Source organism: Urocitellus parryii, chromosome 12 (genome assembly GCF_045843805.1).
Source record: "Urocitellus parryii isolate mUroPar1 chromosome 12, mUroPar1.hap1, whole genome shotgun sequence".
Classification (NCBI taxonomy): Eukaryota; Metazoa; Chordata; class Mammalia; order Rodentia; family Sciuridae; genus Urocitellus; species Urocitellus parryii.
Window position 1 is genome coordinate 81,117,371 of NC_135542.1, and position 27,877 is coordinate 81,145,247.

General features: G+C 33.8%; 1 protein-coding gene across 2 annotated transcripts in view; it reads right to left on the reverse strand.

The window, feature by feature from the left end:
• Positions 1-27,877, reverse strand: part of Usp34 (ubiquitin specific peptidase 34) — a 220,606-nt gene that overhangs the window by 26,057 nt on the left and 166,672 nt on the right. For both annotated transcript variants that reach the window (XM_026387219.2, XM_026387217.2), the window contains exons 51-67: positions 26,512-26,590; positions 24,533-24,586; positions 24,305-24,400; positions 19,306-19,370; positions 19,138-19,213; positions 19,002-19,049; positions 18,802-18,867; positions 15,060-15,140; positions 12,871-12,956; positions 12,320-12,488; positions 12,151-12,225; positions 10,764-10,915; positions 7,562-7,610; positions 7,374-7,478; positions 7,252-7,296; positions 6,285-6,389; positions 5,094-5,241 (exon numbers count right to left, since the gene is read on the reverse strand). In XM_026387219.2, the coding sequence (XP_026243004.2) occupies positions 5,094-5,241; positions 6,285-6,389; positions 7,252-7,296; positions 7,374-7,478; positions 7,562-7,610; positions 10,764-10,915; positions 12,151-12,225; positions 12,320-12,488; positions 12,871-12,956; positions 15,060-15,140; positions 18,802-18,867; positions 19,002-19,049; positions 19,138-19,213; positions 19,306-19,370; positions 24,305-24,400; positions 24,533-24,586; positions 26,512-26,590 (1,499 nt within the window). The remainder of the gene's footprint in view (positions 1-5,093; positions 5,242-6,284; positions 6,390-7,251; positions 7,297-7,373; positions 7,479-7,561; positions 7,611-10,763; positions 10,916-12,150; positions 12,226-12,319; positions 12,489-12,870; positions 12,957-15,059; positions 15,141-18,801; positions 18,868-19,001; positions 19,050-19,137; positions 19,214-19,305; positions 19,371-24,304; positions 24,401-24,532; positions 24,587-26,511; positions 26,591-27,877) is intronic.

Genomic DNA, 27,877 nt, shown 5'->3' on the forward strand with positions numbered 1-27,877 from the left:
ACAGTTCTTAAACCTCTTTGTTTATTAGCTTTACCATGGTGCAGAATTTTCCCGCTTACTTTATCATTTATTTCTTCTGAGAGAATAGTATGATTTAAATAAAGAGAACATAGCTTTGAGAGCAAGAAGACCCACTAAAAAGTTCCTGAATGCTCAAACAATTTAATGTTTTATGGTCTTAGTATTCTTGTTATTTAAAAAATAATAGCATTTTGTAATAATTCACTGATAATGGTATAAAATTTGTAATAAAGATTGCAGTCTATATAAAAGTCTTTTGTAACAAATAAAATTGTATGAGCTAAATATAGGACAGTAATTTTGGAAAATAAGTTTTCTAAGGCTAACCTCATATCCAAAGAATTCCTCCTTCAACATACCTGAAAACTGTCATTAAGCCCATTTTATAATTCTGAGAGACTAATGACTTATTAGCTGAGTTCACCTATAAAAGCAGTTCTATGAGCAAGGCTTTGAGTTAGATACTTTATATCTCATATAATCCTCACAATCATCGTGGAGGTAGATGATGCTACAGTGGAAAATATGAATCTTTGCTGAGAGCAAAGACCAAGTTCACACAGAGAAAGAGGTGAAGACTAGAAGACTAGCCTTAAGAAACAATAATGAAGACAATAACAATAACAGTAACAATCAATAACAAAAATTGCTAACATTTCGTGGAAATATGCTATGTGACCTCATAGCTTTATGTGATAGCCATTGTTTTTACTATCTCCACTTTCACCATGGCTTAAAAACATAACCCTACCTTAGATTACACAGCTAGTGGAAAAGTGGGATTTAAACCTAGGCTCAGGGCTAATGTTCCTAACATTTGCTACAGAGCCTTCTTAAGACTCAAATGCATGAGGGTACACTCTTTTCAATATGCTAATTTCTTTTACCATTTTATGGATAATTTGATAAGTATATCTTCAAAGCAAATAAAATTAGCATTTCTAAAATTAAATGTAGTTTCTAGGCTAGGTGGCATACACCTGTGATCTCAGCTACTTGGGAGGCTGAGGCAAGAGGATCCCAAGTTCAAGGCCAGCCTAGGCAACAGAAAGAAACCCTGTCACAAAGTAAAAAAGGGCTGGTGATGCAGTTCAGTGGTAGAGTGTGCCTGAGTTCAATCCTCAGTGTTGCATAAAGAAAGATTAATAGTAGTCTATTTCACAAACTTATTTCAAATTAAATTTTGTGTATAATACTTCATTTTCTACACTATTTTGGCCAGTAGGCTCTTCTGATTAGTCTAATTCTTTAAGGTAGAGTTTGGTATATTTTGAATGTAAAAATTTGGCTTGTAGTATCATCCTGATTAATTTTTGCATAAATCTACATTTGTGGTTTTAAGAAGGCAGTTTAAGTTTTATACTTCACTCTAATATTTTATCAAGAAAATTTTTCATGATGGCCCACAATTCAATCCCCAAGAGTAGAGGGGAGAAATTGAACACACCTAAAAGGGTGGGGGAAAAAAACTCAACTGAAGACCCATGAACCTACCACCTACATTCTAAAATTTTGCTTTGCTTTGTCACATTATTTAACTATTCCTTCATTTCTTTTCTTTTTTATATTTTTAGCTACAGATGGACACAATACTTTTATTTCTCTTATTTTTATGTGATGCTGAGGATCAAACCCAGTGCATCCCTTGTGCTAGGCAAGCGCTCTACCACTGAGCTATAGTTCCAGCCCATCCCTTCATTTCTATAAAAGCTATTTGCTTTTAAATGAAAAATAAATTCTGCTAGGGAGAAAATACAACTTTTAACTTGTAGTTTACTGTTCAGAACAATTAGGAAGGTTAATTCTGAAGAGCGGGCCAGCTGGCTAAAAACTGTCTTGCTATAACCTAAGAGTCTCTAATTCTAGTTTTATAGTATAGAACTATTAGATCAAATTTTCTATAGTTACGTGGCAACTCTTCAACTACTGTCTCTATTTTTCTTCTTTGAACTCAGGGGTACTCGACCACTGATCCACATCCCCAGCCCTATTTTGTATTTTATTTAGAGACAGGGTTTCACAGAGTTGTTCAGAGCCTCGCTTTTGCTGAGGCTGGCTTTGAACTCATGATCTTCCTGCCTTAGCCTCCTGAGCCACTGGGATTATAGGCATGCACCACTGCACCCAGCTTGGATGCACTTTTCAAGTTACATATATATAAAAAAAAAACTTTTATATTACCACACATTTACTATTGTAATTCAGAAATGGTGCACAGCAATTTGTTTCTCACTGAGCAGGTATTTTTTGTTGTTGTTGTTCTTTTATTGCTAGGCTTTTTTTTTTTTTTTTTTTGGTACTGGGGATTGAACCCAGGGTGCTTTACCAACTGAGTCACATCTCCAGTCCTTTCTATTTATTTATTTTTAATTTTTTTTTAGTTGTTGATAGGCCTTTATTTACTCACACAAGGTGCTGAGAATCGAATCCAGTGACTCACACATGCCAGGCAAGTGCGCTACTGCTGAGCCACAGCTCCAGCCCCTCTATCTTTTTATTTTGAGAAAGGGACTTACAAAGTACAAAGGGCCTTCACTAAGTTGCTAAGACTGGAGTTGAATCTTTCTGCTTCATCCTCCTGAGCTGCTGGGAGTTAACTATATTGCCCAAGCTATCCTTGAACATCTGGACTCAAATGATCTTGCTATTTTACCTAATAGTCTTTTGTTTGTTCCAGGATCTCAGCCCCCTAAGCAGTTGGGACTACAGGCATGTACCTCCACAGGAGGCTCTATTTTTTTTGGCAATCAAGAATTTAACTCAGGGGTGCTTTACCAATGAACTCTACCAACTGAGATATGTCCCCAACCCTTTTTATTTTTTGAGACAAGCTCTCGCTAAATTGTTGAGGCTGGCTTTGAAGAACTTGCAATCCACCTGCCCCAGCTTTCCAATTCACTGGGATTACAGTTGTGTGCCACTGCACTCAGCCACACCAGGCTCTTAACTGAGAAGTTTTTAATTTTTCACAATCATGAATATTGCTGGAAATCCATATTTTGAACATCTTACACTAGAATGCCTGAAATGGAGTTAAAAAGGGAATAACGTTTTTAGAAATCATGGTGTATATATATCTAAATTGCTTTTTGCAGGGGTAACAAACATTACAATATCACTGCAATATACAAAACTTCCATTTCCTTAGTACTGTCATGAATATTAATTTGAAAGCCAGTTAAATTCTTTTAGTTCAGCATACTTATTTTATATGTTTTATGATCAATGGTCAGAAAACAAATGCCAACCAGCAGTCATGCTAGGTATCACAACTAAACTCAGAAAAAACATGAGCAGAGCAATCCATGTGTATTCCTCCCTACAAGGTGTTTCTCTCAAATAAAACCTTTTATTTTAGAATAGGTAGAAAAGAATTCCCACACCTTTTACCCAGTTTCCTCTACTGTTAACATCAATTATTATTATTATTATGCTATATTTGTTGGGACTCAGGAACCAAGTCTGGCACCTTACTATGTACATTTTACTAGTTTTACCTAATAGTCTTTTGTTTGTTCCCGGATCTCATTTAGGATAGATTACTTTTTTTTTTTTTTTGGTGGTGGTGCTGGGGATTGAACCTAGGGCCTTATGCATGCAAGAGGCAAGCACTCTACCAACTGAGGTATGTCCCCAGTTCTAGTATATATTAATCATCATTTAACGTCTTCCTGGCTGTGACAATTTCTCAGACATCCTTATTTTTAATAATGTTGCTAGTTTTGAGTAGTACTTACTGGTCAGATTATAGGATGTTCCTTAAACTCAGTTTTAATGTGTACCCATGGTTTGACTCAGAATAAAAACTTGGGGAAGATCACAGAAAATAAAGCATTACATAATGTATCAAAGGTATGCACTATCAACTTAGTAATGAATCCAGTGATGTTAATCTTAATAACCTGTTTTGACTATCAACTTTCTTCATTGTACCAGTTATTTCCCACATCTCTACACGCTTTATTCTTAAGTCACTAAACTCATACTCAGGGCATGAGGAGTTTCTAGGATGTATACATCAATTTTCTGGAATTCTATATGGATTTGTTCTTTCTTTCTTTATTTGATCATGTATTTATATCAGTATGAACTCAAGGATATTTATTTTGTACTTTAGGTTATAACAGTGTTTTGTTATTTCCTCTTTTACTTAAGTTGTTCCTGTTTTAGCTATTAGAAGCTCTGTGCCCTTTTGGTAACCCCCTTGTCTATCTTTCATTGGGACAGCTAGGAAATAGGGTTTTAATAAGTAAAAAATTCAAATATGACCTACTTTGATTTTCATTTCTTTAAATTGAAGTGAATACATTCTATATTTGTAAGCAATTTCCTACTGTAAATTTTTTTTTTCATGTATCTGTCTGTCTTCCAAGGTCTTTATTTTCTATTTACTTTATGCACAGTAAAGGTGTTTATCATTTAACTCTCATAATTCCAGTCAGTATTTCCTGACTTTATTAATACCTTACTCTTAGCTTCCTGGAAAGTCACTTTTAAGACAGGATTTTCTGATCTTTTACTTCCTTCACTAAAGCTGATCATGCTTCATCAATCTGTCAAGCAAGGAAACAAAAATGGTAGTAGGGATGATATCCCTGAGAAAGAACAAGGTTTCTCATTCTTTCTTTTTTGGTACTAAGGATTGAATCCAGGAGGTGCCTAATCTCTGAGCCACACCCTTACCCTTTTTGAGACAGGGTCTCACTAAATTGCTGCAGGTGACCTCAAACTTGTGATCTTCCTGCCTCAGCCTACAGAGGATTATAGGCATGTGCCACCACATCTGGTCAAGTTGTCCTATTCTTAAAAGCAAAAACAACAACAACAACAAACAAACAAACAAAAACCCCACCACCATCACCACAAACCCAACCACTACAGATATTTTGTAGATATTTGTAAAACACTGCCACAGATTTCCCAATACCAATATAACACTAGCCTTTAAGAACAACATTTCCAGGAGCTTTGTATTATACAATAGGCATATGGTAGGTACCATAAAAAGAAACAAAAATAAAAAATGAACAATAATGATAAATGGTTTGCTAAATTCTGAACATTTGACTTACAAGTCCTGACTCTAGGATAATTGTGAGCCAATAGAAACCGCTCGACCCAGTTTTCCATATTCTGTAAGACCCAACTATGTGCCAGTTTATTTCGGGGTGTCTGTACTGCCAACCAATCCAGACATTGAGAAGGATTGTATTCAATCACCTATAAATAAAATGACAAGAGCAGTAAATAAGGTTAATTGAATGTACAGTTGCTTTTTTACTTACTTTTGATACATGCCATTAGACACTTAGAGCTAAAGTAGCTTTTGGTAAACTAGAGCATAAAGAAAGTTTCACCAATGTTTTTAAAGCTCTTTACTTTTATTAGTGGAAAATAGGAAAAAGTCATCAGTTGACAAAATTTAAAATAACCATGAACTGTAAAACAGGACAAATATGAGAACACGGTGACTTTTAGATCTTATTTATAAATTTATTTAAATGTACTTTTACTTCTATAAAGCTTATCTTTACTTTCCTTATTCCATTGAACCTATCATTATTGTGTGAGAAATGTTAAGTAAATCACATTGCTGTGGCAATTCCCCCTCCCCCCACTCCCAAATGGGAGAAAAGAATCTTAGAAATCTGACAAATTCTGTGGTTGCATATAATGTCATTTCATTGGAATACAGTCTTGCCCATTCATTTACTTATTGTCTATGGCTAATTTTCGGCTAAAACAGCAAAGCTAAGACATTCCAACAGGGACTGTATAGCCCACAAACACTAAAATAGTTGCTACCTGGCCCTATAGAGAAAAGGCTTCCTGAATCCTGGACTACAGCTTTCCCAATAGTCACTAAGGAGAAAATCTGTGACCACAGCTCTATCTTTGGAAAAAAAGAAGTGGTTGGATTTCCTCTACCATTTCTGTCAACTGCTGAAAACACCTGGTTTCAATTTCTGGGGTATCTAGTTCCTTTATGGAATCTTTGAGAGTATAGAAATGACATCTTTACATTGCCTGAAGCTTTTTGACTATACAAGAAATTTTTAAAACATGTGGGAGGCTAGCTAAGAACTCAGTTCTCCCCAAGCCTTCTGACCAAAACTCCTTTTCTTTTGTGAACATGTAACTTACAGCAACTATTTTGGGGCACACAAATAAGAAGGAACTGGTATTTAAGATGGTAGAGACTGTGTCATAAAAGTAAAATCCTCAGAAAAATAAATACTGAAAACACCTGCTGCAAGACTTACCTCCCATATTCTCTGCAGAATGTAAGATGCAAAGGGAGGCATTCCTGGAGGTCCACCAGCAAACTCCATTAGCATAGTCAACAATTTAAAGAAAGGATTTGCTGCCTATAAGATCCACAAACATTCATATTTAGATCACTTAACACTCTTCTATACTCTTCTAACATTTAAATCTGCTATGTTAAATCAACAGAGCTCATGAATGTCAAATGAGTTTTGGAAAAATATAATTTTAAAAACTTATTTTTTAAATTGAAAAACATTGTCCATATTTACAGTATACATCATGATGTTCTAAAATGCAGTGTGGAATGGCTAAATCCAGCTAATTAACATATATATTAATTCTCTCTTTTTTGGGGGCAGGGGTAGGAACATAAACTCTAAGCAATTTTCAAGTATATGGTGTGTTATTATTAACTGTAGTCTCTACATCCTACAATAGATCTCATTTAACCGTCATTTCTTAATCCTGCAATTACCATATTCCCAACTTCCAAATTAGGTTCTGTTAGTGAAATAAATATATCCTATTGAAATTTTTAGATTAAAAGTTTCCTTGTAGCAATCTATGATCTCTAAGGAGTAATTTATATATTCTATTTGACATGCATTTTTAAAGTACTTATGCTTCCAATTTATAAAAACACTTTCATATGATACTTTATACTATTTCCCACATATTTGTCTCTATAAATGGAACTCTGGCCAGTCTTCTTTTTCTTTGGACACAACTATGCTTTCAAACCAAACAACTTCAAAGCTTAGCATCTAGGTTGAATTCCATGATCCATCAAATCTACTTACACATTTATAATTAGTTGGGAAACTTATATTTGAGATAATAAAACAAAGAGGTAATTTGGTTTGTTCAAATTATATACTTAAAAAATAGGTTATCATGTTAAGGGAGAAACCTGAACAATGTGAAAAGTTCATCTGAAAGCAGTAACAAATATTTACATACCTCAGGAGTCAACTTTGCTATTGATGTGAAAAGCATAGACACAATCTATAATAGAAAAAAGAGAATTTCAGAATATTCTTTTTTAGATTACAACAAATGAAAGACTTCTTTTTCTCACTTACATGTTCTGCAAGTCGATTATTATACCGACACAGGCTGAAAATCAGATTACAAGTTTGTCTTATATTGATGCCATCACGAATATGTTGAAACAAGAAGGGAAATCCCTGTTAAAAGCAAAAGTTGCCCATTTAAGAACTGTTGCAATTTTTGTGATGATCAAACTGTCTAATATTAGAGAAGGCATTACCTTTCCTCCTGTTAATGCTGCCATGTCAGTCTGTGATAAGGTCAAATGCCTAAAAGAAAATATTAGTGGAAATAAATTTTTTCCCTGTGTATTACTTTAGAGTTATTTATAAATGACATGCATCAAAATTGGTGATTCTATAACTGTATTAACCCACCATCATAAAATGATTTTTAGATTTTCTGATCGTTAGACTGGCTTGCTAAGCATCTCTTGAGGAATTTTCCAAGACTCCAGGATTGGTATATGAAAGCCCCAATCTACTTTATTTCCATTTAATTAACTCAATATTTTAAAATGTGAATTAAAATGCTAGAATGGGTCTGATATTACCTAGAGGGTTGTTTTTTTGACATCAGACCTTTTAAAAACAAAGACTACATATTAGAGTTTTACCTTCCAGTTTATAATTACTGCATATTTCTTTTTAAACCTATTACAGAAAAAATTCAGACATAAAAAATAGAATAATGCACAAGTATCTCACCATTCACTTTCAAATTTACCAAAATCTAGCCAGTCTTGTTTCATTCTGGCCATCAGTCATTCAACATGCATTATTCTGAGGCAAACTCCAGGTATTTTATCATTTAACCTATAAATCTCAGTACATATCCCTAATAGATAAATTTGAAAACCATAACTACAGTACCATTAATCAGGACTAAAAGAAGTCAATAATCCCTTACTATCTTATGATATCCAGTGTACAATTTCATTAGGTTTCTAAAAAATAATTTTATAGTTAATTTGTTTCAATTAAGATCTGAGTAAAGTCCTTTTTTGCAACTGGCTGAAATGTCTCTTCAATTTTTAATCTACTGTTTTCCCCTCCATCTTGTTTTTTTCTTGTAATTTATCTGTTGAAGAAAACAGGTTGTTTCGTTGAGTTTCCCACATTTATATTTTATTAATTACATTCTGTTGGTGGTATTTTAACATGGTCCTCTGTCCCCAAATTTCCTGCAAACTGGCCGTTTTAATCAAGGATATTTTGTATGTGGTAGTGTGGATTTTCATCAGGAGGCACACAATGAAGGGTTACTCTTTTTTGTAACATTTTCCAACAATGAAGATCACTGTCTATATCCATTATTTCATTCTGAGTTACAAAAAAGTGATACTTTAGTTCCAATAGTCTTTGCTCATTTGTTAGCAGGAATCTCTATGATGATGAACTTTCCCTTATCCGCCACTTGGATGCCAAGAGGTTTACTTCTTGCAGGCATGATTAAAAAAAAAAAATCTTTGATACCATTTCCTTTATCAGTTTTCAAAATAATGATTTGATTTCCTAGTAAACTCCAAAGGTCGTCAATTCTTTCAAATTTTCTAGTTATCATTTTGAACTTACAGATTTAAACATGTCTGATGTGTTTCACAGTCCACACTAATTTTTCTTATTTTTGATGCTCAAGTTGTACAGTCTATGACCAGCAGAAACCTAAGCCAGCTGTTGAATCCTTTTAACATGATGTTCTTTTAACATGATAACCTCCAGGCTTTCCAGAATAAAAAAAAAATATATAAAAACTCCAAGATTCTCATTCATGTCTTGCCCAAAACCAAGGCACATAGTTGCAGAATAATAATTCCAACTGGATAACAATATAATTTCTAAAAGTTTAGGACAATTTTGCAATTCCTTTTGTCTTTTATGATATATCCCACTAGAAATTTACAGTTAATGTGTTCTAAAAGTACGCTAATTCCTCTCCAGTGGCTATAGCACCTCCTTAATATATAGTAAGGATCACTTATTTCATTATACTCTTGATTTTTAGGGATTGCTTCTTATTTATTTATTTATTTATAATTATACAAAACATTTACATAATTCCAAAGTTAAATCTACAAAACAATTTTGTTACGTCAATCTCCCATTTCTGTGCCCACCACATTGTTCCCCTCCCACTTCCATTGTTACTCAGTTTTCTAAAAACTGTTTCTGATTTTTATAGTTAGTTCTTGATATTTGTGGTAGTTATGTCTATGAACTGCTACAAACACTGAATTAACAAAAACCAAATCATTGTTTTTAAGGAAAATACAGAATTAGGTTCCTATGAGACTTGGGTCACAACAGTTTGATCAATTAATCAATATATTACTTTGTTTATGAGTATTTGTTTAAACACAGGTTCTTTAATATATACTGTTGATTCACTAACATTGAGCTTACAGCCAACAGCATTATGACTCATATCTGAATGAAACTTATCTGACACATGTATTTTCACCCTAAGGCACATTGCAACCTTCCTTGAGCTTAGGAACATAGACAGCACACTTCAGCACTACACTTGGGAATCATTTAAAAACAGTGAAATCACCAATGGAAAGCATAAACATCTGAAAAACGTGGCATACATCATGAGAAGTACATTGTTTACAACATTAAAACTGAAACAAGACGGCAGAGCTTTGCCTTGTTTGACTTCGACTGGGAAAGTATGTGTCAAGCAACTCAAATTTTTCATTGCTCTGCATATGTACATCTGCAAACGACTGTGAAAGTTTCTCAAATGCTGATTTGGGCATCACAATATAGCAAGCAGGTGAATTTGCAAATACGAAATACATAAATACCATTATATACACACATTCTCTCTTAGTCTCCCTTTTCTTAAGAAGATGCCATATACTTTTTTCCACCTTATTTGTTCGGGGGTATAAAATATGCTATTTTTGTTTTGTTTTTAAGAAAGGGGAGGTTGATAGAGGGGAGTAAGGGGATTTGTATCAAACTTTATCCATGAGAAATTCCATATATTTTTAACCATAAGGGACACTACTGAATGTATATTTGATTGTTCAACTGCTGGTCCCCCTTTGATGGACATTTTACTATTTTCAGTTTCTTGCTATAAGAAGTACCGTTTCAATAAATAGCTTTGTGTGTATGTTTGTGTGTGTTTGTATCTTTCTGTATTTTGGGATACATATCTAGATGTAGAGATGCTAGGTTAAAGATGAATGCATATATAATTTTGCTAAACATTTACTGTTATTTCTAACATGACTCAGACAAAGTAAAAGTTTGGTAGAAAGGACTGAAATTCTTAAGCCACAAGATTGATGAATAGCAGTGTTATTTAAAAGGAATTATGTAATAAAAAACAAATTAATAGTGATAAAACAATTACATGAGAAGATTAAAACCAAATATACATTAAGCATTTTGAATGTTGAAACATTTCACCTTTCTGAGCGAGACTGTTCAACCAAAAGAGCAACTAAAGCTATCATCTTTTCAAGGGCAGCTGGCCTGTATTTTTCTTCTGCCAGGGAAAGGATATCTTCTTCTTCTTCTTCCTCTTCTCCTTCTTCCTCTGATAACACTTCAACTTGAGGCTAAGGAGAACAAAATCCCATTTTAGTATGATGTTAGATTTTAACATCATCTTGACAACCACTGACTTATTTTATATAACCATTCAAGGCAGACAGTGTCAGGAACATGTATTGTGAAAAACCACCACTCAAAGGCTTAATCCTAACTGAAACACTCTAAACCATATTCAGGACATTTAGAGTGAGCTTTGTAGACCTGTAATGAATATGGTTCTCAACACTGACTTAACTAAAGGGATAAATCCTTTAATAACTTTTTTTTCTTTTTTTTTTAACTTATAATCAAGCCCCTTGGAAGCTAAGTCAAGATAAAAAATTATGAGTATGATAAAACCATGTTTTATTTAATAAAAATGCCAGTCACACAAAAGAAGAAATCCTCATTTAAGAGTTTCCAGATAATCTAAATAGTAGGTATTTCAAAGGGATATTCACTAGAGCTCTGAAATACAAGAGAATAAAATGATATTATGATCTAAAAAAGCAAGAGAAAAGTAGTTAAAGAGATAAAAACACTATATATCACTTTGGACCCAGAAAAAGATTAAGATAGTGAAAATAGATGATGGCAATTCAATGTAGTTCTCACAGACAATATAAAACTCATATAATACTTTAATACTATCAATGGAACATCTACTTAAGTTTGTCAAAGTCTTCTAAAACTTTAACAGCAAAGAATTAAAAATTGGGGCTGGGGATATAGCTCAGTTGGTAGAGTGATTGCCTAGCATACACAAGGCCCTGGGTTCAATCCCCAGCACCACCACCTATGAATGAATGAATGAATGAATGAATGAATGAATGAATGAAGCAAGCATTAAAATTTTTGAGCTAAGTTGGTAGAGTGCTTGCCTAGTATGCACAAGGCCCTAGGTTCAGTCCCCAGCACCATCACCACCAATACATACATACATACATACAGCATTAAAATTTTTGATAATAAAAATGTGCACCAAAACAAAACACTGCTTATAAGACTTCAAAGTAGGTGGTGGCTACTTGACTACATTTATTTAATTTGTTCCAGGACCTTACCAGTGAAACTTACTTCAATTGTTTCTTTGTTTGCTGTATCTATTATGATTATATTAATATCAAGCAAACTTAGACCCCTAACATTACCTAATAGAAGGGATTTTTAAAAGATTCTAACATCTCATGACTGACTGTCTGATGCAAACTACTGGAAATATGGCCTCCAAGTCCCTAATATAAGACAGAACTTTACTCACATTTTCAGGTCCTTTGGTTCCCATGTAAAAATGTACCATTGTAGATATGGCTTGCAATGAAAGCAAAAACTGGCTCTAAAAGAATTGATTCAAAAATTTAAATTAAAACCAAATTCTAAATATGGAAAATAAGTCCATAATCCAACAAATAAACAAGATTAAGTCTCACCTCTTCTTCACCCATTTTGGCAAACTCATAAAGGAAGGCAAAATACTCTGTAAGGTGTTTACTATGAGGTTTTACACCATGTTCCATAATTAATAACAGAGTTCTCACAAATCGAGTAACACATGAACGACCGCCAATATCTTCTACTGAGGCATCCATATCATCTGACCTGAAATGCCAATTAGATATATCTTAGAGAATATATTAAGTTTAAGGACAAATACTGTCTGGGAGAAAAAAAAAAAGTTTTTAAAAAATTTATCTCACATATTTTTGTGATACTGGATACTAACTATAATAATGTAAGTAGTTATACTCCAATTACTGTGACTAAATGAATCTAAATAAAAAGACTAAGTCATAAAGTTATTTGTAGAGATTTTGCAAATACACTTTATTTTTAAAAAATCGACTTCTTTTCTTGATTTGTATTATTATAGATTATGTTTAAACAAAACCATCTAAATATCTCCCTGTGGATATTTCAAAATATTTCACAGGTAGATGATCAAAAAAGCTTAAAAATTAAATGTTAAAGAAATACTTCTTACCCATCTTCCATTCCTGGCTGTAGATAGAGATGAGCATGCACAGGTCTCAGTCTCTGAATCACATGGATACACAAACGCTGGAACATCTATAAAGGAAAAGATGTGAGAACTTAAGAGTCAATTCATATCATAGTGAAAACAGATTCTAAAAATTTAACATAATGAATATTCTCTACTGCCCAATTGTAGTTTGCCTGCAGATGAGTTTTTGACCTTCTAAGGCTTCCTTGGAATCTCAATTAAAGACTAAAGATATGAGGCAAAGATAGTATTAAAAACAACATTTAAGCCAAGGTCACTACCACACACCTGTAATTGCAGTAACTTGTGATGCCGGGGCAGGAGGATCAAAGGTTCAAAGCCAGCCTCAGCAACTTAGCAAGGCCCTAAGGAACTTAGCAAAATCCGGTCTCAAAAAAGGACTGGAGAAGTGTCTCAGTGGTTAAGCACTCCTGGGATCAATCCCTAGTACCAGAAAAAAAAAAAAAAAAACAACAAACCCCCCCCCCCATAAAATTCAAAGGTTGTGGGGGGGCCTAGAGGGAGGGGTATAGCGGGGTGTATCTCAGTGGTAGAATCTGTAAGTGTACCTAGCATGCTCTGGGTTTAATACCCAGGACCAAATACAGCAACAAACAAAAAACCCAAAATCAAAAAAAAAGAGTTTCATGACAAGGAGAAAAGATAATCAAAAGAAAAATTTCAGTAAATCTTCTTAGTTGGTAAAGATAAGTAAAAATCAAATTTAGCCTCTATCTTTGTCAGAATAGTGGAGCAAGGCAGAACAGTTGCTTATCAGAGAGGGTCAATGGCTTGGAGAAGAAAATATAAGTTCTTCCAAGGGATACTTATATTAAGTGGATGTATATTCTCTAAAAAAGATATAAAATAGGCAAATAAGCATATGAAAAATTGTTCAATCTCATTAGATATAATAAAAATGCAAACCCAAACCACTAGGAGATACCACTTCATATCCACCTGAATAGCTGAAATAAATAAGAGTAGCAAGTTTTGGAGAAGATATGATGAAACTGGAACCTGCATACATCAGTGGGAGAAATGTAAAATGATGCAGTCACTAAGAACTGTCTGGTAGATTAAAATGTTAAATATAAGAGTGACCACATCACCTACCAATTCCACTTTTACATATTTACCAAAAAGAAATGAAAATAATATTCAAGTAAAAATTTACACATAAATGTTTCTATTAGAATTCAAATTAGCCAAAAAGTAGAAACATCTCAAATGTTTCTAAACTGCTGAATGGATAAATAAAATGTGGTATTATCCATTCAATGGAATATTACTTGGTAAAAAAATAAAATGAAAGAGAGAGATATGAAGAATGGATGCATGTTATAACATGAATAAATCCTAAAAAGATTACTAAATAAAAGTAGCAAGTCACAACTGAATACATACTGTATGATTTCATTTATATGAAATGATCACAAAGGCAAATCCACAGATACAGAAAGAAGCTTAGTAAATGTCAGGAAGTGGAGAAGAATAGGGTTAATAAAAAAGGAACTGATAATAAAATATGGGGTGTCTTGGAGAGGGGAATGATAAATGTTCTAAAGTCAATAGTTACAGTTCCACAACTCTGTAAATATTAAAAACAAAAACCAACCAAACAAAAAACCCCCCAAAAACCCAGCCCACTAAATTTTACCCTATTTCAATTACAATTGGAAAGGGGCATAAAATATAGATTAAGTTTTTGGTGGTTTTGTGTCACAAGTGACTACAAAGTTATATTTAAAATTTCATTACATAGTTTTCCCTTAAAATTTAGGGGACACAAATGGATTCATTTGATAATTCAGACTCTGTCAGAAATAAACATTCCATTAATTCAACTCTCATTACATTACTGTATCATGGTTAGAATATCTAAGGATCTGAAAAAGAATCAGTATAGGTCATAAAGAATCCAGGATATGATCTGAAAAAAAAAAAGAAAGGCAATTTGAGCGTATCTTGCTGTTTCTAGGAAATATTTATGGTTTTAATCTCTTAATTAGTGATAGCTGATGTTGAGAGATGCTGAGAAAACAAAAGCAAAATTATTTTTATGGGAAAAGGCAGATCTTTTCAAACTGTTATCCTAGGTTAAGACATATTCACATGCAAATTTAGAATTAAATTGAAAGCTTTTCCATTTTCAAATTTTTTCTTACCTGTCTCACTATTTGATTAGGGCACTTTATCAGTATCTGCATTGGCCACCAGTCATCATCAGCCATGCGGTCTAGAAACCACTGTTAAGAAAACAGAACATAACAATAAGTGTTGGCGAGGATGTGGGGGAAAAAGTACACTCATACACTGCTGGTGGGACTGCAAATTGGTCCAGCCAATATGGAAAGCGGTATGGAGATTTCTTGGAAAACTTGGAATGGAACCACCATTTGACCCAGCTGTCCCTCTCGTGGGTCTATACCCAAAGGACTTGAAAACAGCATACTACAGGGACACAGCCACATCAATGTTTATAGCAGCACAATTCACAATAGCTAAACTGTGGAACCAAACCAGATGCCCTTCAACAGATGGAATGGATTAAAAAAAAAAAGTGGCATATATATAGAATGGAATATTACTCAGCAATAAAAGAGAATAAAATCATGGTATTTGCAGGTAAATGAATGGAGTTAGAAGATAATGCTAAGTGAAGTTAGCCAATCCCCAAAAACAAATGCTGAATGTTTTCTTTGATATAAGGAGGCTGATTCATAGTCGGATAGGGAGCAAGAGCATGAGAGGAATAGACAAACTCTAGATAGGGAAGAGGAGGTGGAGGGGAAGGGAGGGGCATGGGGTAATTAATGATGGTGAAATGTGATGATCATTACTATCCAAAGTACATGTATGAGACATGAATTGGTATGAATATACTATGTATATAACCAGAGATATGAAAAATTGTGCTCTATATATGTAATAAGAATTGTAAAGCATTCTGCTGTCATGTATAAATAAAAAAAAATTTAAAAAAAACAGAACATTTCAACAGTCAAGCAATACTTGTTAAATTAGATAAAAAAAGGGAAGGGGAATCACTGAAGATTTTACTTCTAATTATGTTCTGATCATTTTAACTTCTTACTGAAACAACTTCTCTAATTGTTAGAAAGCCTTACATCTAAAATAAGGTTCACCTCATTATACAACTCCAAGGATGCCATTTATATCTTAGTACATAACCTGCATGATGGCAACCTGAGGTAGTTAACATAAAACATAATACTTCCTTTTAGATCTCATAAATGTAACATTGTCCAATCTCTTGTTTCTATTAATAATAGGATCTCAGTATGAAACAAAAAAAATTATGACTAATTATGAGTCTCTGGATCTATCAAATAGTCACAAGGAGGGAGGGGAACAAAGGTGTAGGCTGAATAATATGAAGACAATATAGTCTTTTGACCATAAGCATGTGGAAAATCCTGCAGAAGATGGCATGGAGAGAAAATGGCATGGAAAGAAAAAAAAAAGATGTTAACTATTGCAGATGAAAGAGGTTTTAAAGAGACAAATGCAAAATATACACATTGTTAAACAGTTCATTCAAACTGAGTGGAAAAAAAATTTCTAGATAAAGAAAACTGAATACAAAGTAGGTATTAGAAGACATTGGGCTAGGGTTGTGGCTCAGTGGTAGAGTACTTGTCTAGCATGTGTGAGGTACTGGGTTCGATCCTCACTACTACATAAAAAAATAAGTAAATAAAGTTTAAAAAAAAGACATTAAGGAATCATTTCTAATTTTCCTGGGATTAAATGGAATTCTAGTGATAGTTTAAAAAGTTATCATCTACTAGAAATATATACTAAGTGTTTATAGACAGAAAATAGTTATCTGGTTTAGCTTGAAAAGACTTTGCCTGAAAAAGGCATGGAGGCATAGAAAGAGATGTAACAGAATGAAAGAATATTATCTGTTGAAATTGGGTAATAGGTACAGGCAAGTTCATTATGACTTTCCATTTTTGTGCATGTTTCCAAATTTTCACTATAAAATTTACTTATTTGTTTTTGTGGTACTGGAAATGGAACCCAGGAGTGCTCAACCCCTGAGCTATATGTCCCCAGTCCTTTTTAATTTTAATTTCATTAAGCTGCCTAAGCTAGCTTCATTCTTGTAATCCTCCTGCCTCAGTCTCCCAAGTTGCTAGGATTATAGGTATGCACCACTAAGCCTAGCTTAACTACAAAGTTTTTAACAGTCATACATTGTGTTTGAAATTTCTAATGACCAGATCCTCTTATTGTCTTACTATAAGGTAAAACTAAATAACTTTTTAAAATGAACTTTAAAAATTAGTCTAAATAACTTTTAAACCAATTTCATCAACTGCACATTATGCTGCTATCTCTAACCTCTAGAAAATCCTAAAATCTGAATTCCTAGAGAGGTTTACAACTCTTTTTAGTTGCTTATCAGAAGTTATTATATTAAGATGGTAATATGGCTGTCATTAACCGACTAGATTACCTTGAGGAGTGTATCTTTCTTAAAACTGAGGAAACTAAAATTAGAGGTAAGATGTATACTAGGAATGGGTGGGTGGGGATTAGGTGTTTTAAAGCATTTTCTAATAACATTCTAAAGTAGTTTGGCTCAGTGATAGAGTGCTTGCCTGGCATGTGTGAGGAACTGGGTCTGATCCTCAGTACCACATAAAAATAAGTAAATAAAATAAAGATATTATGTCCATCTACAAATTAAAAAAAAATAAATAAAAATAAATTGCTAAGAATAACCTGGGTGTGGTGGTGCAGATCTGTATCCTAGCAGCTGGGGAGGATGAGGCAGGAGGACTGCAAGTTCAAAACCAGCCTCAGCAATTAAGTGAGGCCTTAAGCCATTTAGTGAGATCCTGTCTTTAATAAAATACAAAAAGAGTTGGGGATGTGGCTTAGTAGTTAAGCACCCATGGGTTTAATCCTCAGTATTAAAAAAAATTTTTTTTTGGGGGGGGGAGTATTTTATTTTTTTAATTTTGCTAAGAGTAGATCTTAAATGTCTTCATGCATACACACAAATGGTACCTAATGGTAATGTATATATGAATTAACCTGTGGTATACATTTCATGACATATACATATATTAAAACATTACATTGAAAATCTTGAATATATATAATTTTTAACAAATATTTATTTCTTTTAGTTGTACACAATGCCTATTTATTTATTTATTTATATTTTTTTAAAAAAGAGAGGAGAGAGAGAATTTTTTAATATTTATTTTTCAGTTTTTGGTGGACACAACATCTTTATTTTATTTTATGTGGTGCTGAGGATCCAACCCAGCACCCCATGCATGCCAGGCGAGCGCGTTACTGCTTGAGCCACATCCCCAGCCCTTTATTTATTTATTTTTATGTGGTGCCGAGAATTGAACCCAGGGCCTTGTACACACCAGGCGAGTGCTCTACCACTGAGCCACAACCCAGCCCTGAATATACACAATTTTTATTTGTCAATTATACCTTAATAATACCAGGAAAAAACAAAAATACAACCAAAAAATATCTGGGGCTGGGAGTGTAACTCAATGGTAGAGCTCGTCTTATCATGTGTGAAGCCCCTGGTTTAATCCCCAGCACCATCAAAACAAGTTTTAAAAAAAAATTCTGGAACATCTTTTAAGTCTTCTATATTTTTTCCTTCTGTAACAGAAGGGGAAAAAAAGCCTCAAGAATTTTAAAATAACTGATTATTTAGTCTAATAAATTTGATAAAAAATTCTAACTTTTTTAGCTATAAAATATAGGAAAAGTTGATTAGACTAGGTTCCCTATGATTTATAACAGATAAAATAATTTTGCTGTAAAATATTTTAGTTAAGAACAAAAGAAAAACAAAAAAGAAAATCATAAATTATGTATTATTTGAATTATTCACCTCACCTCACAAGCTGCTTGACTATTATTAAACTGTTTGGTCAGTAGTTCAATCCACTGAAGCATTGTGGGCTAAAAAAGAAAATAAATAAAATAAGTCAGTCAGTCAAGGAACAGGGACTCCTGAGCCAAAGAGACAAAAACCAAAAGATAACTGATAACACAAATGACAAAAAAAAAAAAAATCTACAAAACAGAACACATACCTTTTCTTTTGAATGAATAAATGTCTCTAGGACAAAAGACGTGCTTAACTGTAAGAAAAGATAAAAATAAGAAAAAAAGGTTTTAATCATTTTAAATTGACAAATTTGATGAACTTATCTGAAGTTTATATATTACCTTTGCTGTCATTAGAGATACAGCTTTAGGGTCTGGTAATGTACTTGGAATACAACTACATAACTGCCACATAAACCTAGAATTTAAAAAGAAAAACTCAAAATTCTTACAGAAGAACATTTTAAAAATTAAATTAAAAAAACACTGCACCAAATTTACCTAACTTACCCAAAATATGTGTGTTCAAAAATGTTTTTATCTTGAAGAAACTGCATGTTGTCATGCCAAATCCACTGAGGGGGGAAAAAAATGTTAACATCAGGTACCAGAAGGTAGATTATTTCATTATATTTTACCAATACTTTTCTTAGACCAAAACTAAAACAACAAAAACTGAAAAACTATAAAAGAAAAAAGTATGTGCACTTAAAATTCATGTTTTTCCTGGTTAAAAACAAAAAAACAAACCAAAAAACCCAGAAAATTAGATACTAAATCTACTCTGTCCTTCATCTAGCTACCTCAAGCAATTGTGGGCCTTTAACATACTTTATAAATGTTTTGAAAGTAAGAATTCTGAAATTCTGTCCATCTTGAAAATAAAATATGTAAATCAAGAATACCTAAGTTGTGTTCCATTTTGGTAAGAACAGATTATAAGAGAAGGCTTATATTTAAATGTTGGTAAAAAAAAAAAAAAAAAAAGTTTAAGTTTGGCCAGCCTAAATGAAAAGTGATTTCTTTGTATACTATAAACCAACAGGATCACTCTATGTTTGTGTTCATTTATCTCTCAAAACGCCTAAACATGCTTTAAGCTTTTGTAGACAGTTCTATTAAAAAAAAAAAAAATCTGGTATACGGGATTGAACCTAATTTCCTATGCAGGCTAAAAGTATGTGTTCTACCCCTGAGCTACACAACCAACCCAATAAAAATACTTTTATCTAGAACAAATTTATGTTCTGATTACTGATATTACTGGCTGTATTTCTTTATTTCCTGTTTTTGGTACTGGAGATTAAATGCAGGGGGGCTTTATCACTGAGCTATATCCCCATCCCATTTTCTTATTTTGAGATGAAGTCTCAATATGTCACTTAGGGCCTAAGTTGCTGAGGCTGGCCTTGATTGCTATCTTCCGGCCTCCTAAGTCACTGTGACTACAGGTGTGTGCCACCACTCCTGATTTACTGGCTGTATTTCTTAGCACTGCATTTCTGTATTTTGGCATTTGAGGTGGCAGGTTCATCTTTCATTGAGAGTTCCAACCCTATCTTTAATTCTCCCCCTAAAAATTTTGAATTACTTCTACCTGCCTCCCCAGCCTACTACCCTGGCCTAGAAGCAGCTCTTATAATCATTTATTAGGGCTCCTGATCCACAATGATATTTGAGAAATTGTAGACACAGTCATTAACAGTCTACTTTAGAGTCCTTGAGCATTTCCAGGCTTCAGCTCTCTACAGAGCTGCAGTCTAGAGGGCAGTCTTACCACATTCTGTCTATCTTATTATATACCTCTTCAGAGCAAGGGAGCTCCATTCCAAACTTGATCCTTCTAGCCATGAAGTCAATATTATATCCAGGTCCCCTTTAACCCATGTGAACCTCATTTTTGGTCACCACCATCTGCTTCTGGACCTAACACATACGTAGTCTCTGGGTTTCCACCATACTCAGTGCTTTTACTTGTGCTCTATTTTTGTTGTACATAAACGTTCATGTTGTTTTTTTAAATATTACTTTTTATACTTTATCAATAATGTGTTCAGGAAGAACTGGGAAAGTTAAGTGTGAAACCACTGCACTGCATTATTAGAATTTCCCTAGCTATTTTCTATATTATGATTCAATTTCATCTTGGTCATTCATCCTTCAATTAACTAAATATCACAGCCCAATAGTTCACCTTTCAATTCCTAGAGCAAATTTTGTCCTTCGTTTCGGGGGAGATGAGGGTGTACCAGCGATTGAACTCGGGGGCATTCAACCACTGAGCCACATCCCCAGTCCTATTTTGTATTTTACTTAGAGACAGACCTTACTGAGTTGTTTAGCGCATCTCTTTTGCTGAGGCTGGCTTTGAACTTATTATCTTTCTGCCTTAGCCTCCTGAGCTGCTGGGATTACAGCCCCTTTTTTAATGGAATCTCATGGGGATGGGGATGTGGCTCTGGGATATAACACTTTGCCTCACAACCAGGAGGCTCTGGGTTTGATCCCCAGCACCACCAAATTTAAAAAAGAAAGAAATGAATTGGAATCTCATGATATTGCACCAGCTGGCCTTGAACTCTTGGGCTTAAGCAATCCTCTCATCTGAGCCTTCCCAGTGCTGGGATTAAGGTATAAGCCAGCTCTTGTATAATATTCTCTTTGCCTAGGGATTCTTCACAAAATTACCTCTTAAATTTTCAAGTCTCAATTTACAGTTAACCTCCTAGAACTGACACTTAACCAGGAATCCCTATTAACTACCCTTTTTGAGAATTTCATTTGTATTTTGTGTTAAGTCATTACAATTTTTAATAAGTTTATTTAATTTAATCTCTTGTCTGGTTCTAAAATTTCATGTCAACTTTTGGAAAAGCGTACTAAATACCTATACTTAAATAAACCTATCAGACCAGATTCCAGTTAATACCTACATCAATGTTAAGTTTATACGTATTTTAAACATTTTAACTTAATTTTTAATAAAATATTATTAAAATATTATTTTAAAAAACAATCATAGGATAAAATGATTGTTTTAGGTCTGTAATCAGGAATACTCTAATGTACTTAGTAGAGCCTGCTTTTCTTCTTATAGTAAAGGTCTGAGATTTACTTTTGTCACAACTTTTTTTTCCCCCCAGAATGATCTGGAAAGCTCTCGGGGTTCCTGGGACCATTACAGAAGGTCTGTGAGTTCAAAACAATTTTCTCAGTAAAACTGTTAACTCTCATTTTCTCCTGATCATACAATGAGATTTCCCAGATGAGTGAGATCACAAGATAGAATGCAGAAGCTGTTATGAGAATCCAATTGTTTTGTCTCAAATTGGACATTAAGGAGATCTGCAAAAACTTAAAACAGGGCTACTTTTCTGAGTTGTTTTGTTCAGGAAAAAAAATAGATATTACTTTTATGTAAGCATGTACTTAGTTCATTTTTGTTGTTTTTTAAATTGGCTAAAATTTTAAGTTCTAATGTGGTAAATATTGGAAGGCATATTTTTTAAAAAATCGTATTTTTAAAGTTCTCTAATGCAGTGTAGAGATAACTAAGGATTAAACACAGGAGTGCTTTACTTGTAAACTACTATACATACAATAGTCCTTTTTATTTTTATTTTTTGATGGTGCTGGGAATCGAACTCAGGGCCTCATGCTTTCCAGATTACCACTCAGCCACATCCCTAGCCCCACCCTCCAGTCTAACCAAATTGTTGAGGCTGACATGGAACTTGCAATCCTCCCAATTCAGCCTCCGGAGTTGCTGGGATTACACCAGCATGCATGGCAAGGTCAACAATAACTTTTAAAAATACAAAGTGGGCTTGTAGCTCAGGGGTAGAGCATTGGCCTAGCACATGAGGCACTGGGTTCCATCCTAGCAGCACATAAAAGTAAATGAAATGAAATAGTTATTTTGTCCATTTACAACTAAAACTTAAAAATAAAAAAGAATATTAAAAAATCCTGAGACCAGTAAGTTTGGGAACCACTGATGTACCAAACAATATACATCAAGGTTTTCCTTAAAATTTCATTTTATTTCACATGTAGGTTAACAGCCGTTAAATATTTTTAATCCTTATATAGAGCATTCTACCATAGAGCTATGTGCTATGTTCCAACCAAGTCCACTGTTTTTTTTTTTTAATTGTATATTTCTTTTTCTTTTAGAGAGAGAGAGAGAGAGAGAGAGAGAGGAGAGAGGGAGAGGGAGAGGGAGAGGGAGAGGGAGAGGGAGGAGGGGAGAGGGAGAGGGAGAGGGAGAGGGAGAGGGAGAGGGAGAGGGAGAGGGAGAGGGAGAGGGAGAGGGAGAGAGAGAGAGAGAGAGAGAGAGAATTTTCAATATTTATTTTCTAGTTCTCGGCGGACACAACATCCTTGTTGGTATGTGGTGCTGAGGATCGAACCCGGGCCGCATACATGCCAGGCGAGCGCATTACTGCTTGAGCCACATCCCCAGCCCCCTGTTTTTTATTTTGTTGTTGTTGTTTTCTGGTGTGTGTGTGTGTGTGGGGTGTGTGTGTTGGAGATTGAACCTAGGGCTTTGTGCATGGCAAGGCAAGAACTCTACTAAGTTATATCCAAGTCCACCAGTTTTAAGACTTGATTCCAACAGTGAAAAAGTAATTATTTTATTCCTTATAGTAAAAGTCTAGATGGAAAAATATTTGTCAGGTATTCCTTTCTGGAGAAGATCTACTTTCTATATTTATGGCTTCCTGTGTTTCACGGACATGATACACATTTCATTATGTAACCAATAATGTACTAATACTACCACCACCACCAAAGAAAAAGCCTCATTATTGCAAATGAGACATTTTTTGACATACAAAATAAATTTTAAATTTATTTCAAATGCACTCTACGATCAGTATACAACTTGGTGGTGGAGTGCTTGCCTGGTATTCATGAAGCACTGCATTTGATACCCAGCACTACCCAAACCCAACAAAAACAAAACCTCCAAATCTTAAATGCATACTTAAATGTTTATCTGATTCATGAAGAAGGAACAAACCACCCAATACAAGAGAGAAAATTATCAACCTCATGAATCATTTGTGAGCATATCCTCATTCCATTAATCCTTTCAGCTTTCTAATTTTTCTTCACTTTCTCCGATAATTATTTTCAACTTCCTTTAATTTCACATATTTTTCATTCTCCTGTCTTATGTCAGTATTATCAAGACTGCTGACTAAAATATTCTTGAAATCTACATGGAGCCAGGCATGCTTACAATCCCAGCTAGTGTAGGTAGGCAAGGGCAGGAGGATCACAATTTTGAGACCAGCCTCAGCAACTTGGCAAAACACTGTCTCAAAAATAAAAAGGGATGGGGATGTAGCTCAGGGTTAGAGCACCCCTGGATTCAATCTACAAAAAAGAAGAAAAAAAATCTACTTGGGAACTACAGATATCAATGTTGTATAGCCTGTAGAATTCCTTGCATAAACAGTTAAATATTTCAAACTACTACCAAAGTCAAATGAACATTTACCTCCAATAACTCTGATGAAACATCAAATTTGTATTCTCTGCCATTTTCTTCTTCTGGTTCCATACGCTTGTAAAACAGCATATATGCACTGTGTGTCTTTCAGAGGCAAAAAAAAAAAAAAAAAAAAAAGTATAGTTTCATTGTGACAAGGTATAACTCTAAAATTAGACATTGTAGAAGAAAACAATATAAAATTATGAAATTATGATACACGAAATAAATGATTACCTTTTCAAAGGAGAAATCCATAAATTTATCTGTAACAGAATCATAGGTCTTCGTCTGTTTAAAAAAAAAAATTTGCTTTACAAAATGAATTTACTCAGCTATACTTATGTAAAAATTATTTCATAAACAGCTATTTAATACAGTTGAAAATAGTTTTCAAATTATACTGCATTCATAAAAAACACATGTATATGGTTTTCAGATAGAGAGTGCTATAAAACTAAGATAGAAAATTTCCGTGTAAAAAAGAAGGTGAGGCAAGGAAACAGTTGGTTTGGATCTAATTTTTGTAAATGTGATAAGTAGGTAGAAATATCAATTTTAAACTGTATATTCTCAGTAACCCTGTAAATAAGAAAAATACTACGGAAATACTTTATAGGCAAAATGTTGTCATATATTTTGAGATTTCAAAATATTATCCATATGTACTCAACCAATTCTTAAAAAAACAAAAAGTTTGAGCCTTAGAGTTAATACTTTTTGCAGATAAAATGGATTTGTTAGTATATACATAAGGAATGTAACTGACAGGTGACAGAGAACTAAGTATCAGAAAAAGACATCAGTCAACCAAAGATATCACAAAAGAAATCATGGAAAAGAAAACAAAACAGAAGGAAAGAGAAGAGTGAAGGTATGAGAGATGAGATCTAAGTAAGATAGACCATGAAATATAGGAGGATTAATTTATAGAGAAAACTGCACATGTGGAATATAGAGTTCAGTGGTGGGTCTAATAAATCATTAGATATTAAAGTTCTACTGGTAATTCTGCAGAATTCTAGGTTGTGACAGAAAATATTTTTTAAAAGGCCAAAAGGGGGCAGGGAGCAACTGACAAGGAGGATTATGGGCATGACAATGGTAAGAGAGAAATCTGTTTCTGAAAACACAGACTCAAAACTTTTTTTTCAAAGTACTTTATCAAAAATATATAAAAGAACATTTATTTTATTTTAAATTATTTTAACTTATTTAAATTATTTAAAATTTTTATTTTAAATGGACCTGTGATTTGGTAAACTACCTTTTAAGTGCCTTTTAAGAGAACCCTGCAACTAACTTATCCCTTTCTTTTCAGGAAAAACTCCATTAAAAAAAAAAATGTCCTAGAAATAACATCTAGAGATGTTTGATTTAGTGATAGGTTGAATGCTAAGTAAATAATAACTTTTCTTTCCTACACATTTCCAAATGTTAGCAAATGGACTATGCTTTCTATTCAGAACAGTAGACAAGAGGACCAAGAAGCAATGAGAAGTCTTTCATTAAAACCTAGAATGGTTACAGCCAGAAGTTATTTCAATTTCTGACCTGTGAGAATCAACAGGTTTATTTCTTTCCCCTGGTGTTGGGGACAAACCCAGGGTCTCACATATGCTAGGCAAGCACTGTACTAATGAGCCACATCCTTAGCCCAATAATGCTCCTATTAAAACAGCTTTCAGGAAACTGGTACTATGCCAGGATAAATAGCAGATGAAGAAGTAAAATGTCTTTTTAATGTTCTATTATAAATTATTTAACAAAGGAGTTCCTTTTCTAACCCATAACTAGTGTTAGTAAGATTGCCGGTACCTTCAAAAAGCATTAAAATAATAAAAAGACTTCCTTGAGCAAGATTTTTGAGATTACATCAAGAAATGATAATTTCTTTTTGCTCTAATTCCATAGAATTCATGTAAACAATATGTTCCATCATAATGCTCTTGGCAATATAATTTAATTTCTGTACTATTATTTACCTCTATTTTTAAGACTTAACTTTTTGATCAGACTGCTTGAGGGCAAAAACAGTAATTTTTAAATATTTCCTGAGTGTCTTGTGTATACTATGAATGTTCTAAACTTCCAATACATATCAATAAACTTTGGATATAAAAATAGCAGTTATAAAAAAGTTATGAAACCTTGTTATTGGATTTTATGATACCTGAAAAGTCACAAACCATTTATAATTCCTAAATAAAACTTACCGTCATCTCTCCACCAAAACACTCAGAGGCAAGTTGAGCAGAATCAAAAGGTTTTACCTCAGCATCATTAAAAAGGTACCTAAAACAAAACACATAGCATTGATCAATATGCGTGTATATAATAAATCTCTATACTTGCTATTACTTTCACAATATTGAGATTATATGCTAATATGTGGCAAATACTGATCAAATTATTATTTCATGAGTTAAATTCTAACAAGTTCTTGATTTTACAACTCCTGGACACTACTAGAAGTTGGGAATGGAATTTCCTAACAGTCATGACCACCTTAAAATCTGACAGATCAGTCTGGGGATGTAGCTTAGTGGTATAGTGTTTGCCTACCCTGTGCAAATCTCTGGGTTCAATCCCTAGCACCACAAAAGAAAAAAAAATACTGATAAATCCATTACAACTTAATATTAACAAAAACAAGGAATAGAAACTTTATTTAAATATAACATGTATATGGGAAAGAGAACTTAGTCTTTGAAACTTTCTGGGCTAGGGTTGTGGCTCAAGTGGTAAAGTGCTTGCCTAGCACTGGGTTCAATCCTCAGCAACACATACAAATAAAATAAAGATACTGTGTTCACCTTAAAAAAAAACAAAAACAAAACAAAAAAAAACCTAAAACATAGATATTATTTAAAAAAAAAAAAAAAAGAGGGCTGGGGATGTGGCTCAAGCGGTAGCGCACTCGCCTGGCATGCATGCGGCCCGGGTTAGATCCTCAGCACCACATACAAAGATGTTGTGTCCGAGGAAAACAAAACAAAACAAAAAATAAATATTTAAAAAAACTCTCTCTCTCTCTCTCAAAAAACACTCTCTCTCTCTCTCTAGAGAGAGAGAGAGAGAGAGAGAGAGAGTTATAGATAGATAGATAGATGTGGGAACTTTCAAAGATAACCATTTCAAAATTTATGATCAAGCAGGGTATGGTGGCACACACCTGGAATCCCAGTAGCTCAGGCAGCTGAGGCAGGATATGGAGAGTTCAAAGCCAGCCTTAGCAACTCATCGAAGCTCTATTTAAAAATATTTAAAGAAAGGGCTGGGAAGCTGGGCATGGTGGCATGCAAATGTAATCCCAGTGTTGGAGGCTGAGGCAAGAGGATCATGAGTTCAAAACCAGTCTCAGCTACTTAGTGAGACCCTGTCTTAAAAGAAAAATAAAAAGGGCTGGGGATGTGGTTCAGTGGCTACATAGCCCTGGGTTCAATCCCTGGTACCAAAAAAGTAAAGAAAGAAAGGGAAAAAAAATAATAACTACCCAAAAAGATTCAAAATATATTTATGGAAATTGGTAAGAAAAGTAAATGACACCATGGACACAACGACTGAATGGGTGAGAAGTAC